General features: G+C 41.1%; 1 protein-coding gene and 1 non-coding gene across 3 annotated transcripts in view; both read right to left on the reverse strand.

Moving 5' to 3' along the window:
- LOC110499231 (coiled-coil domain-containing protein 57) overlaps positions 1-10,769 on the reverse strand; it is a 26,056-nt gene extending 15,287 nt beyond the window's left edge. Inside the window, exons 1-10 of one of the 2 annotated variants that reach the window (XR_016489461.1) lie at positions 10,608-10,765; positions 10,158-10,419; positions 9,872-10,003; positions 5,655-5,763; positions 3,543-3,644; positions 3,271-3,428; positions 3,094-3,168; positions 2,776-2,976; positions 1,930-2,088; positions 1,646-1,808 (exon numbers count right to left, since the gene is read on the reverse strand). Coding sequence is in view for 1 of the 2 variants with exons in the window: in XM_021576231.3 (XP_021431906.3) it covers positions 1,646-1,808; positions 1,930-2,088; positions 2,776-2,976; positions 3,094-3,168; positions 3,271-3,428; positions 3,543-3,644; positions 5,655-5,763; positions 9,872-10,003; positions 10,158-10,417 (1,359 nt within the window). In the remaining variant the exon portion in view is untranslated. Of the gene's footprint in view, positions 1-1,645; positions 1,809-1,929; positions 2,089-2,775; positions 2,977-3,093; positions 3,169-3,270; positions 3,429-3,542; positions 3,645-5,654; positions 5,764-9,871; positions 10,004-10,157; positions 10,420-10,607 lie in introns of both variants that reach the window. The other variant, XM_021576231.3, reaches the window with a different exon arrangement.
- Positions 10,770-12,599: 1,830 nt separating this feature from the next.
- Positions 12,600-12,652, reverse strand: LOC149974552 (U7 small nuclear RNA). Its single transcript, XR_016489658.1, has one exon. It is a non-coding gene; the product is annotated as a U7 small nuclear RNA (small nuclear RNA).
- Positions 12,653-14,319: the final 1,667 nt, after the last annotated feature.

Raw genomic sequence — 14,319 nt, forward strand, 5'->3', positions numbered from 1 at the left:
TTAAAGTACTACTTAAGTAGTTTTTTTGAGTATCTGTACTTTACTATTTATATTTTTGACAACTTTTACTTTACTACATTACTAAAGAAAATTATGTACTTTTTACTCCATCAATTTTCCCTGACACCCAAAAGTACTTGTTACATTTTGAATGGCTAGCAGGACAGGATAATGCTCAAATTCAAGCACTTAGGAGAACATCCCTGGTCATCCCCATTGCCTCTGATCTGACGGACTCACTAAACACAAATGCTTCATTTGTAAATTATGTCTGAGTGTTGGAGTGTGCCCCTGGCTAACCGTAAATATTTAAAAAACAAGAACATTGTGCCATCTGGTTTGCTAAATATAAGGAATTTTAAATGATTTATAATTTTAATACTTATATATTAGCAATTACATTTACTTTTAATACTTAACTATATTTAAAAGCAAATACCTTTTAGACTTTTACTCAAGTAGTATGTTACTGGGTGACTCACTTTTACTTGAGTAATTTTCTATTAAGGTATCTTGATTTTTACTCAAGTATGACATTTGGGTACTTTTTCCATCACTGGTACTATATACAGTTGAAGTCAGAAGTTTACATACACTTAGGTTGGAGTCATTAAAACTTGTTTTTCAACCACTCCATAAATGTCTTGTTAACAAACTATACGTAGTTTTGGCAAGTTGATTAGGACATCTACTTTGTGCATGACACAAGTAATTTTCCAACAATTGTTTATGGACAGATTATTTCACTTATAATTCACTGTATCTCAATTCCAGTGGGTCAGAAGTTTACATACACTAAGTTGACTGTGCCTTTAAACAGCTTGGAAAATTCCAGAAAATGATGTCATGGCTTTAGAAGCTTCTGAGGCCTACCTTCAAACTCAGTGGCTCTTTGCATGACAACATTGGAAAATCAAAAGAAAATCAGCCAAGGCCTCAGATTTTTTTTTTTTGTAGACCTCCACAAGTCTGGTTCATCCTTGGGAGTGATTTCCAAACGCCTGAAGGTGCCACGTTCATCTGTACAAACAATAGTATGCAAGTATAAACACCATGGGTCGCAAATGGGTCTTCCAAATGGACAATGACCCCAAGCATACTTCCAAAGTTGTGGGAAAATGACTCAAGGACAACAAAGCCAAGGTATTGGAGTGGACATCACAAAGCCCTGACCTCAATCCTATAGAAAATTTGTGGGCAGAACTGAAAAAGCCTGTGCAAGCAAGGAGGCCTTACAAACCTGACTCAGTTCCACCAGCTCTGTCAGGAGGAATGGGCCAAAATTCACCCAACTTATTGTGGGAAGGTTGTGGAAGGCTACCTTAAATATTTGACCCAAGTTAAACATTTTAAAGGCAATGCTACCAAATACTAACTGAGTGTATGTAAACTTCTGATGTGAATGTGAATAAATAAATAAAAGCTGAAATAAATAATTCTCTCTACTTTTATTCTGACATTTCACATTCTTAAAATAAAGTGGTGATGCTAACTGACCTAAGACAGGGAATTTTTACTAGGATTAAATGTCAGAATTGTGAAAACTGAGTTGAAATGTATTTGGCTAAGGTGTACAGTATGTAAACTTCCGACTTCAACTGTACCTGTATGTGAGTACACCTGTATGAGGAATGGAGAGTCTCACCTGGTCTCTAGCCTGTGTCAGGCCCTGTATTAACTCTTCACTGTGCAAGTAGTGTTCAGTCTTGTTGTCTTCGCAGCGTCTCTGCCACTCCAGCTCCACCTGGATTCTTCTCTGCTCTAGAGCCTTCTCTCGCTCCACACCCACAAACAGCTGCTGCTTGTACCTGGGATACACATGCATGCAAGCAAGCAAGCAAGCACACACACACACACACAGTTAACACCTGAGACATACACACATATACAAATAACCCTTTTACCTGCAAAAAATACACACAAACCAACCTTTCCGTCTCCCCCCTGCTCCGATCAAGTTCGGTCCGTAATTTGCTTTCTATCTCCTGCAGGGCTAGCAGTTCTGTGTCCTTAAAAACCGTCTCCTTAGAGATCTGAGTGATGTACGTGTCCCAGCCACTACGAGTCGTCTCCAGCTCCATACGAAGCCTTCACAACACAATAACACACAGGTTGAAGTTGTCGTACCGAAACAACACTAAAGTGTTCACCTCCTTTTATTAAGAATACCTTTAACATCCTGGAGGAGAGCCATGAATCTATCCAGTGTTGTGTTACAAAATGGTAGCTGTGTTTTGCAGCAAAAGGAAAGGTGAATTATTACGTGGATTATAATGAATGTACATTTTTGTATGGGTTGATTTCAAAGTGGAAATTACAGACTTCAGAAGCTTTTTTAAACCTCAAATACACTACAAGTTTAGAATTTCGTGCATTGCAGGAAAGTTCTCCTGCAACAGGGTGATCAAATTAAGATCCTACACCTGTATATTTTCACTGTATATTGTAAAGAGTCATTTATGATCAAAGTGTGATGATTGCTAAATGTTCTGTGTGTTTCATCCCATTAAGAGCGGGCCTTGGAGGCTCTTTTCCTTTCACACATTGTTACATAATCACTGCTTCCTGACAGACAGCTTCAGAGTAATGTATGCCCACACACTGTCTCACACACTCCCTCTCACTCACTGAGCATGTGCAAACACTGTGATCATCCAGGGCTTTGGACCAGAGACACACGCTTAAATAAAGCACATACACACTCACACAGAAAAAACAGACAGCTAATGCAGAACGTGCAAACACACACACACACACACACACACAGTGTTTCACCTGTCTATCTGTTGATCTCTCTCTCGCAGTGTGTCCTCGTGGTCTCTCTGGGTCCTATGTGTGTGCGTTGCCATGGCTTCCAGTTTTGACTGTAGCTGACCGCTATGTGTCTCCGCCTGTCGTAGCTGTTCTCTGTGAGCGTCCTTTAACGCATCCAGCTGAGCCTCTCTCTCACGCACTCCCCGGTCCAATTGCTCATGCCTATAGATAGGAACATCAAAAGACTCACCATTAGACTACCATTAGTCTAGGACTACTGCTGATATGCTGGTAGTTTGTCTTTGCGGTCTTATGTTGAATTTGTATAGCAAGGCGCACTTCTTGTTGTAGACTTCCTCCTCTCTCTTCCTCTTGGTCTGTAGAGCTTTTAGTTTGTCCACTAGATCCTTTATCCTGAGAAATGACAATCACATTTTATCTAAGACATGGGAAATGATGGGAAATAATGTTGGCATGAATAACTCTAAGTCAACGTGGTAGGACACACACACACACCTTGCGTCCTTGACGGCAGTGATGTCCTTTATCTCCCAGTGTCTGTGCTGTAGCTGTGTGTGTGTGTGCTGACAGAGATCCTCTGAGGCCTTCAGGGCCTCCACAGCCTGAGCCTGGGCCTGGGAGTGGACCTCTGTTTCCTTAGAGAGCAGCTTCACCTGGGGAGAGGCACGCACCCACGCACATAAAGTATCAGCACATATCTTCCCATCTTACTCAGCAGTTTTACCTGGAGGTAGGTAAACACACACACACACACACCTGCTCCTTACCCTGAGTTCGTGAGACAGGACCACGGATCTCATCTCATCCATCCTCAGGTTGAACTCATGCTCTCTCTGCCTCATCTCATTATCAAAGTCTGTCATCATCTCCTGAACATGTGAGGGATAGAGAGGATGATGAATTCCTGATGAAGCTTCCAAATATCCCAGACAGACATCCCTGAAAGGTATATTTCCAGCTGACCTATTCCAGACGCCATACACAGAGCCAAAACTAGCAGACAAGCCAGCCTCATTCATCACAGCAGGTGTTAGCACCTTCTCTCCTTACGTTACAGATTTAGGTGGGGCTGTGGGGGTAATCACACACAAACACACACATTCGCACACACACACACACAGTCAGACTAACATACACATACAGTGCTGCTCAAAGGGGGGTATTCTCTCTAGAGATCGAGTGACACAGCAAAGAGCCAGGACAACAGCCAGCAGCAGGACACGCTGCATGCCACAGAGTTTAGACTGAAATACCACACTCACACAAGTATGCTCAAACACAAACACGTATACATAAAAACACACACAGAGGTTTAACAGGCAGTTGGTATAGTATTAGTATATTATTAGGATCCCCAAGGCAGCAGATACTCTTCCTGGGGTCCAAACAGAGATTAAACAGCACATCAAACAAAACATTGTGCATTATACAAATTTACATTGCTCCATTATTACATAATAATCATGTGTGAGTGAGTGTGGAGTGTGTGTGTCTCTTCACAGTCCGCATTGTGCCGTGAGGTGTCGTTTGATCTAAAACATTTTTACTGCTAGCTTGAGGTTAAAGAGTTCCATGTAGTCATGGCTCTATATAGTCCTGTGTATTTCCTAGCCTCTGTTTTGGACTTAGGGACTGTGAAGAGACCTCTGGTGGCATGTCTCGTGGGGTATGTATGAGTGACTGAGCTGAGTGTTAACCGATTGAACAGACGGTTGGGTATTTTTAACACGTCAATACCTATCAAAAAGACCAGTAGTGATGCAGTCAATCTCTCCTCTACTTTGAGCCAGGAGAGATTGATATGCATGCTGTATAAATTAGCCATCCGTGTACATTGCTCTGACGTTGCTCTGTTCTGAGCCAACTGTAATTTGCCTATATACTTCATTGCAGCATTTGACAATGTCAGCTTATAATCTAGGGTTACACCAAGCAGTTTAGTTTTGTCAACTTGGTAAATCGCCACATTATAAAACTGACTACAGCTAGCTGACGTGTATAATGTTTAGTCATCTGCGTACATAGATACACACAGGCTTATTCAACGCTAATAGGTCAAAAGTAAAAAAAATGTAGAACAGTTGAGGGCCGAGACGGCTGCCTTGAGGAACACCACAATATCTGGTTTATGTTAGAGGCTTTCATTAAAGAAAACACTGACTGTGTTCTATTAGATAGGTAGCTCTCAATCCACAATATGGCAGAGGATGTAAAGCCATAACAGATAAATTTTTTCAGCAACAGATTATGATCGATAATATCAAGTCTAGCAATACAGCTCCCACAATCTTCTTATTATCAATTTCCAATCATCAGTCATTTGTCTCAGTGCCGTACATGTTGAGAGCCCTTCCCTATAAGAATGCTGAAAGTCTGTTGTTAATCTGTTTACAGTGAAATAACATTGTTTCTGGTCAAAAACAAATTTACTATTTTAATCCGGGTAGATTAACTGCTTTTTCATCCAGACTGTAATTGTAAAGATATCGCCCATCTGGCTGATCTGGTTTAAATGTCTTGTCTGCATGTGGTTTCCACAGGGAAAGGCGACTCTTCTGTTAAAATTTGAGAAAAGCGGCCTACCACTGCACCCTCCCACTTCCCTTATATTTTTTATTTTATTTAACCTTTATTTAACTAGGCAAGTCAGTTAAGAACAAACTCTTATTTACAATGACAGCCTACCCCGGCCAAACCCTAACGACGCTGGGCCAACTGTGCCCCGCCCTATGGGACTCCCAATCACAGCCAGTTGTGATACAGACCCTGGTTAGATTCCAGGCTGTAGTGACGTCTCTAGCACTGAGATGCAGTGCCTTAGACCGCTGCGCCACTCAGGAGCACCATAAAAAAGCCCCTTGCCAAGTGTGTGTGTGTACCTGCTTCTGTAGAGCCAGCTGTCCCTCCACCTCCTGGACTCTGCGTTGGAGATCTCGTTTCATCCCGTCGTACTCCGCTCTCTGCTTCTGAAGGTCCCCAGCCTGACCGCTGAGTGACAGAAAGATGACACACAGTCACACACCATACCCTGAAGCCATCATGACATTGGCAAATACACACACACCGGATGCAAAAGCCATCATGGCATCAGGAAATACACAGACACCAGTCACTGAAACCACCACGACACTAGATTACCTCTCAAAGTTGAGAACACGGAGGAACCATGGAGAGGGCTTGCACATATTTCAGGCTAAGTGTTTTGCCTGCTATGAGGCTAAAAGAGTTACACAGTTCAAATCACTTACATTTTAGTCATTCAGCAGACAGTCTTATCCAGAGCAGTGATTGCATACATTTTAATACTTATTTCGTACTGGTCCTCTGTGGGAATCGAACCCACAAAATGTTGCAAGCGCCACGCTCTACCAACTGAGTTACACTGGAACCGAGTATACAACAGAGCCTAAAACTGTAGTGAAATAATAGTGAAAACTTAATAATAATTTAAAATTAAGTTACAGCCTACAATATAAACTGTGCACTAAATGCCATATACAGTGACTTCAGAAAGTATTCACACCCATTTACTTTTTCCACATTTTAGTGTGTTACAGCCTGAATTTAAAATGAATTAAATTGAGATTTTTGGTCTCTGGCCTACACACAATACCCCAAAATGTCAAAGTGGAATTATGTATTTTCATTTATTTATTTTTTACAAATGAAAAGCTGAAATGTCTTGAGTCCATAAGCATCAACACCTTTGTTATGGCAAGCCTAAATAAGTTCAAAAGTAAAAATGTGCTTAAAAGGGCATATAGTAAGTTGCATGGAATCACTCTGTGTGCAATAATAGTGTTTAACATAATTTTTTTAATGACTACCTCATCTCTGTACTAGAGGTCGACCGATTATGATTTTTCAACACCGATACCGATTATTGGAGGACCAAAAAAGCAGATACATTTAAAAAAAAAAAAAAAAATGTAATAATGACAATTACAACAATACTGAATGAACACTTATTTTAACTTAATATAATACATCAATAAAAAGCTAATAATGAAACATGTTCAATTTGGTTTAAATAATGCAAAAACAAGTGTTGGAGAAGAAAGTAAAAGTGCAATATGTGCTATGTAAGAAAGCTGACGTTTCAGTTCCTTGCTCAGAACATGAGAACATATGAAAGCTGGGGGTTCCTTTTAACATGAGTCTTCAATATTCCCAGGTAAGAAGTTTTAGGTTATAGTTATTATAGGAATTATAGGACTATTTCCCTCTATTCCATTTGTATTTCATTAACCTTTGACTATTAGATGTTCTTATAGGCACTTTAGTATTGCCAGTGTAACAGTATAGCTTCTGTCCCTCTCCTCGCTCCTCCCTGGGCTCGAACCAGCAACACAACGACAACAGCCACCCTCGAAGCAGCGTTACCCATGCAGAGCAAGGGGAACAACTACTAGAAGGCTCAGAGCGAGTGACGTTTGAAACGCTTTTAGCGCGCGCTAACTAGCTAGCAATTTCACTTCGGTTACACCAGCCTCATCTCGGGAGTTGATAGGCTTGAAGTCATAAACAGCGCAATGCTTGACGCACAACGAAGAGCTGCTGGCAAAACGCATGAAAGTGCTGTTTGAATGAATGTTTACGCGCCTACTTCTGCCTACCACCGCTCAGTCAAATACTTAGATACTTGTATGCTTAGTCAGATTATATGCAACGCAGGAGATGCTAGATAATATCTAGTAATATCATCAACCATGTGTAGTTAACTAGTGATTATGATTGATTGTTTTTTATAAGAGAAGTTTAATGCTAGCTAGCAACTTACCTTGGCTTTACAGCATTCGCGTAACAGGCAGTCTCCTTGTGGAGTGCAACGAGAGAGGGGCAGGTCGTTATTGCGTTGGACTAGTTAACTGTAAGGTTGCAAGATTGGATCCCCGAGCTGACAAGGTGAACATCTGTCGTTCTGCCCCTGAACGAGGCAGTTAACCCACCGTTCCTAGGCAGTCATTGAAAATAAGAATGTGTTCTTAACTGACTTGCCGAGTTAAATAAAGGTATAAAAAAATATTTTTAAAAAATTATATCGGCAAATCGGCGCCCAAAAATACCAATTTCCGATTGTTATGAAAACTTGAAATCGGCCCTAATTAAATTGGCCATTCCGATTAATCGGTCGACCTCTACTCTGTACCCCACACATACAGATAAGTGTAAGGTCCCTCAGTTGAGCAGTGAATTTCAAACCCAGATTCAACCACAAAGACCAGGGCGATTTCCCAATGCCTCGCAAAGAAGGGCACCTATTGGTACATGAAGAAAATAAATGTAAAAAAATAAACCTGACATTGAATATCCCTTTGAGCATGGTGAAGCTATTAATTACACTTTGGATGGTGTATCAATACAACCATTCACTACAAAGATACAGGCGTCCTTCCTAACTCAGTTGCCGGAGAGGAAGGAAACCGCTCATGGATTTTACCATGAGGTCAATGGTGACTTTAAAACAGTTACTGAGTTTAATGGCTGTAATATGAGAAAACTGAGGATGGATCTACAAAGGCATTGTAGATACTCCATAATACTAACTTAATTGACAGAGTGAAAAGAAGGAAGCCTGCACAGAAAAAATATATTCCAGCCTCCCGAGTGGCGCAGCGGTCTATGGCGTCACTACAGACCCGGGTTCAATGCCAGCCTGTGTCATGACCGGGAGACCCATGAGGTGGTGCGCAATTGGCCCAGCGTCGTCCGGGTTAGGGGAGGGTTTGGCCGGCCAGGATGTCCTTGTCCCATTGCGCTCCAGCGACTCCGTGTGGCAGGCCTGGCGCATGCATGCTGACTTCGGTCGCCAGTTGTACTGTGTTTCCTCCGACACATTGGTGTGGATGGCTTCAGGGGAAAGTGAGCAGTGTGTCAAGAAGCAGTGCGGCTTGGCGGGGTCGTGTTTCAGAGGATGCATGGATCTCCACCTTTACCTCTCCCGAGTCCGTATGGGAGTTGCAGCGATGGGACAAGACTGTAACTACCAATTGGATATCATCAAAAAGGGGTAAAAAGTATAAATATTCCAAAACATGCACCCTGTTTGCAATAAGGCACAAAAGTAATACTTTGCTAAAAAATGAACTTTTTGTCCTGAATACAAAGTGTTATGTTTGGGATTAGGGTTAGGGTTCCACTCTTCATATTTTCAAGAATGGTGGTGGATGCATCATGTTATTGGTATGCTTGTCATCGGCAAGGAATAGGGAGTTTTTTTATAATACAAATAAATGGAATAGAGCCATTCCTCTGCAAAATCACAGAGGAAAATATGGTCGACTCGGCTTTCCAACAAACACTGGGAGACAAATTCACCTTTCAGCAAGATAATAATCTAAAACACAAGTCCAAATATACCAAGACGACATTGAATGTTCCTTAGTGGCCTAGTTACAGTTTTGACTTAAATCTGCTTGAACATCTACGGCAAGACTTGAAAATGGCTGTTTAGCCATTATCAACTCCCAATTTAACAGAGCTTAAAGGTGTGCAAAGCTCTTAGAGACTTACCCAGCAAGACTCACAGCTGTAATCACTGCCAAATGTGATTCTAACATGTATTGACTCAGGGGTGTGAATACTTATGTAAATTTGATATTTCTGTATTTAAATTTCAATAAATTTGCCAAATTTTCTAAAAACATGTTTTGCTTTGTCATTATGGAGTATTGTGAGCAGATGGGTGAGAGAAAATCCAAATTGAATTCTGGCTGTAACAACAAAATTTAAATGTGGAATAAATCAAGAGATATGAATACTTTCTGAAGGCACTGTAAATGGACACTTACTGGGTCCTCCTGTCTAAATATAACCCATACAGATGGGCCTGGTGAGTCACCGTGGGGATAAATAGATTGTTGTACACATCAGCTTTAATAGACATCTTTGTTTGAGGCCAGACGCCGGCATTCTTCTCTCAGCATGATCGTTAGGCTGTCCTCTAACTACAGTCAGTCAGTGACAATTACTGGAAAACAGTGAGGGAAAAGAAGCCCCCAAAAGAGCTTTGTTTGTGTCTTTTGAATTGGAATAAAATTGGGGCAACCATCCCACCTGTACCCCACTCCCCGGCCCTTAACCCCATCCCACTCACCTCTGGAGCCTCTCTAGCTGCAGCCTGTGTTCGGCAGCTCTCTGCTGGCTGTGTCTCAACTCCCTTGCCTCGCTCTCCCTCTCCTCCTGCAGCTTGGCTATCTGGATACGTAATTGACTCAACTCCTCCTGCCTTCAATAAGGAAAGTCACATGTTAAAGCTGGAATAGTCCTCTCAGTGACAATAGTCAATGTATTCCAGGGGGTCATGGGATACATAACAAATAATACAACATTACTCTCTCTCACACACAATGTTATAAAATACATTTGATTGAATGATTGACCTGGCAGTCTCTGTGGCCTGTGCGCGGGCAGCCATGGCGTCATATCTCTCCAGCTCTCTGTCTCTCTCCTCCAGCACGGCCAGGTTAAAGCAAAAGTCCTCCTTGAGCTGCTGGAAGCGTTCCCTGAGGAGAGAGAGCTGTTCCTGGGCATCACGGAGGGACATATCCTGCTGCTGGACCCGTAGGGTCTGGAGCTCCTTCCACTCTTTCTCCTTACATGCCAACTGGGTGTCCAGGTCAGCTCCATCATTAGCCTGCATGGCTAGAGAAGACACACACACATCAAAGTCTAGAGGGTCAATGCACACACTGCATCGTGAAAACACTTTACACACACACACACAATTTTCGAAATGAAAGCAGACGTTGCTCGCTAAGTAACGCGTTATCTAACGTTACATTACCGTTAGGAGGGCTAAGCTAGCAGCTGGTTTTCTAACGCTAACGTACCTCGACAGCATGCAACTAACTAATGTCGCTCTTATAAAGAGTTGTTTAGCTATAGATGTATTATCGTTTGCAGTCAACACTTTGTTAAAATGCTAATTTGAGTTCTCCCGCTGTTTCTATGGAAACCCCTGCGTTGTCCGTCTGTGTAATTCGTCCGTGTAGAAAATGTGTTTGTGAAGAACGAAAAGTACCGCTACTACAAAATGTTATAATAAAAATGTTTATGTACAAACTTGTTTAGGTCTTTAATGGGTTCAGATGACTTTATCAAATAGCTGCTATGGCTCTCTTCTATGCAGGCACATGAGAAAATATTATGTTCATTGCTGTGTAATGTAATGTATTGTTATAGCAAATGTACGCAAAGCATTCACCATACTTGGATAGAGATTGAGACTGATTAAACAAGGTTCTTCATTGACAGCCAGCCAGAGAAGTTATGTGCTGCTGCCATGCAGAGAGACAAAGGAAGCTGATGACAGAGGAAACCAATACACCTGCCTGGAACTCACCGGACTCACCTGACCTACTCTATCTGCCTGTGGTCACATGCGTCATCATGACTACACCTCTTCCTCCAAACAGAAGTCACTCTCATCAGCTATCTCTTTTCTCTCTCCCTCACTCACTCACACACATAATAGTAGAAAGTGCTGACTTAAAGTAAGAAACAGTGGGCTCTCTCACACACACACTTACCCATCTGCTCAGTCTTTTGTTGGGTGTGCCTCACCTGTGGAAACATGTCTTCTGACAGAAATCAGAATTCAAGAGAAACATATCACTGGAAAGTTTTTACTTTTATAAAACTGGTTACATAGTCCTGAAGGCAGGACTGTACTAAAGCTGAAATCACATGCATGCAATCATACTAAACAATATGTTTTCTTCAAAAAGTACAAAAACATCACTCACTGCTAATCTCTTCTGGCATACTACCAAGCAAGATTAAATGTGGTCCAGGAGATATCTGCACAATTTAGGTGCACTTTTTAACTTTTCATAAAAGCATGAAACTTGGTACACTTGTACAGTTTGGGGCCCTGAACATTTTCAGCTAGGGAGCCAAAGATTATGTCTACACCTATATTTTCATGGTCCATGATTGTATAGTATATCAGTGATAAAACATAATGCAAGTCCTTTATTCTGCAAAACTTTATGTTAATACATTGTTTAAAGTACTTGGGGCAAGGAAATTGTCTTCTCCCAAATGTGTAAAGTCCCAGTGCAATCAAAAATGTGACTGTAGTGTTTTTGCGGACTTTACTGAAGTATTCACTGTAGTATTTACTGTTTACTATTGTATACACATTGTAGTTCAAAAAAAGAGTAGTACACTGAGTGTACAAAACATTAGGAACACCTGCTCTTTCCATGACAGACTGCATCCAGGTGAATCCAGGTGAAAGCTATGATCCCTTATTTATGTCAGTTGTTAAATCCACTTCAATCAGTGTAGATGAAGGGGAGGAGACAGGTTAAAGAAGGATTTTCAAGCCTTGAGACAATTGAGACATGGATATGCCACTCAGAGGGTGAATGAGAGAAACAAAAGTGTCAAGAGCTGCAACAATGTTTTCACGCTCAACAGTTTTCTTTGTGTATCACGAATGGTCCACCAACCAAAGGACATGCAGACAACTTTACACAACTGTGGGAAGCATTGGAGTCAACATGGGCCAGCGTCCCTGTGAATGCATTTGACATCTTGTACAGTCCATGCCCTGAGGAATTGAGGCTGTTCGGAGGGAAAAAGAGTGTCCAACTCAATATTAGGAAGGTGTTCCTAATGTTTTCTACACTCAGTGTAAATAGTATAGTAATTACTGTAGTGTTTTTGCTGATTGTAGTATACTGTATTATTTGATGTAGTGTTTTTGCGGTCTGTAGTATACTTTAGTAATTAGTGTAGTGTTTTTGAGGACTGTAGTATAGTATACTGTAGTATTTACTGAAGTGTTTTTTGTTGTTATCTTTGATATAGAACTGGGGGGCTTTCTCCTTGAGGAAACCTACTGGAGAAATACTGATAGAGCACATTTTCATAACTTGTAAGTAGGTAGGACTGCGTTCTGAATGGAGAGTTCAGAGCTTCTGCTCTTTTCTGTAAGTATAGGGAACACAGTATGGTCTATACATGGCATGTAGGTTTTTCACTTACAGGTGGCACAAATTGGTATATAGGGGAAGAGAATGGGCAGGGTATAGACAAATTAAATACTGTAGTATTTACTATAGTTCCAAAAAATTGTGTTTTTGTAGACTGTAGTGTTTTGCGAACATTTCTGTAGTATTTACTACAGTGTTTTTTTGTGTATAATGCTGTAGTATTTACAATAGTATTCTACAGTATACTACCAAATGCTATACTAAGTACTACACATGATCAAGGGATACTGCAGTACTATAGTATTCTACAGTTTAATACAGAATTATATAGTAAGTATTGTATTATTATATCATAAAGTGTAGTATTTATGTGGTTTATATATTCCCAAACAAAATATACAGTACCAGTCAAAGGTTTGGACACACCTGCTCATTCCAGGGTTTTTGTTTATTTGTACTATTTTCTACATTGTAGAATAATAGTGAAGACATCAAAACTATGAAATGACACATGGAATCATGTAGTAACCAAAAAGGTGTTAAACAAATAAAAATATATTTTAGATTCTTCAAAGTAGCCACCCTTTTCCTTGATGACAGCTTTGCACACTTGCCATTCTCTCATACAGCTTCACAAGGAATGCTTTAACAACAGTCTTGAAGAAGTTCCCACATATTCTGAGCACTTGTTGGTTGCTTTTCCTTCACTCTCCAGTCCAACTCATCCCAAACCATATCAATTGGGTTGAGGTAAGCTGATTGTGGAGGCCAGGTCATCTGATGCAGCACTCCACTCTCCTTGGTCAAATAGCCCTTACACAACCTGGAGGTGTGGGTTGGGTCATTGTCCTGTTGAGAAACAAATTATAGTCCCACTAAGCCCAAACCAGATGGGATGGCGTATCGCTGCAGAATGCTGTGGTAGCCATGCTGGTTAAGTGTGCCTTGAATTCTAAATAAATCACTGACAGTGTCAACAGCAAAGCACCCCACACCTCCTCGTCCATGCTTCACGGTGGGAATCACAAATGCGGAGATCATCCGTTCACCCACTCTGCATCTCACAAAGACACGGCTGTTGGAACCAAAAATATCACATTTGGACTCATCAGACCAAAGGACAGCCTTCCACCGGTCTAATGTCCAAGGGTGATTGTTGGCCAAAGCAAGTCTCTTCTTCTTATTGGTGTCCTTTAGTAGTGGTTTCTTTGCAGCAATTCGACCATGAAGGCCTGATTCACGCAGTCTCCTCTAAACAGTTGATGTTGAGATGTGTCTGATACTGGAACTCTGTGAAGCATTTATTTGGGCTGCAATCTGAGGTGCAGTTAACTCTAATGAACTTATCCTCTGCAGCAGAGGTAACTCTGGGTCTTACTTTCCTGTGGCGGTCCTCATGAGAGGCAGTTCTATCATAGCGCTTGATGGTTTTTGCAACTGCACTTGAAGAAACCATCAAAGTTCTTGACATTTTCCAGATTGACTGACGTTCATGTCATAATTAAAGTAATGATGAACTGCCGTTTCTCTTTGTTTATTTTAGCTTTTTTTATGGACTTGGTATTTTACCAAATAGGGCTATCATCTGTTTACCATCCAT

The sequence above is a fragment of the Oncorhynchus mykiss genome, chromosome 20 (genome assembly GCF_057628025.1).
Source record: "Oncorhynchus mykiss isolate SJ-2025 chromosome 20, ASM5762802v1, whole genome shotgun sequence".
Taxonomy (NCBI): domain Eukaryota; kingdom Metazoa; phylum Chordata; class Actinopteri; order Salmoniformes; family Salmonidae; genus Oncorhynchus; species Oncorhynchus mykiss.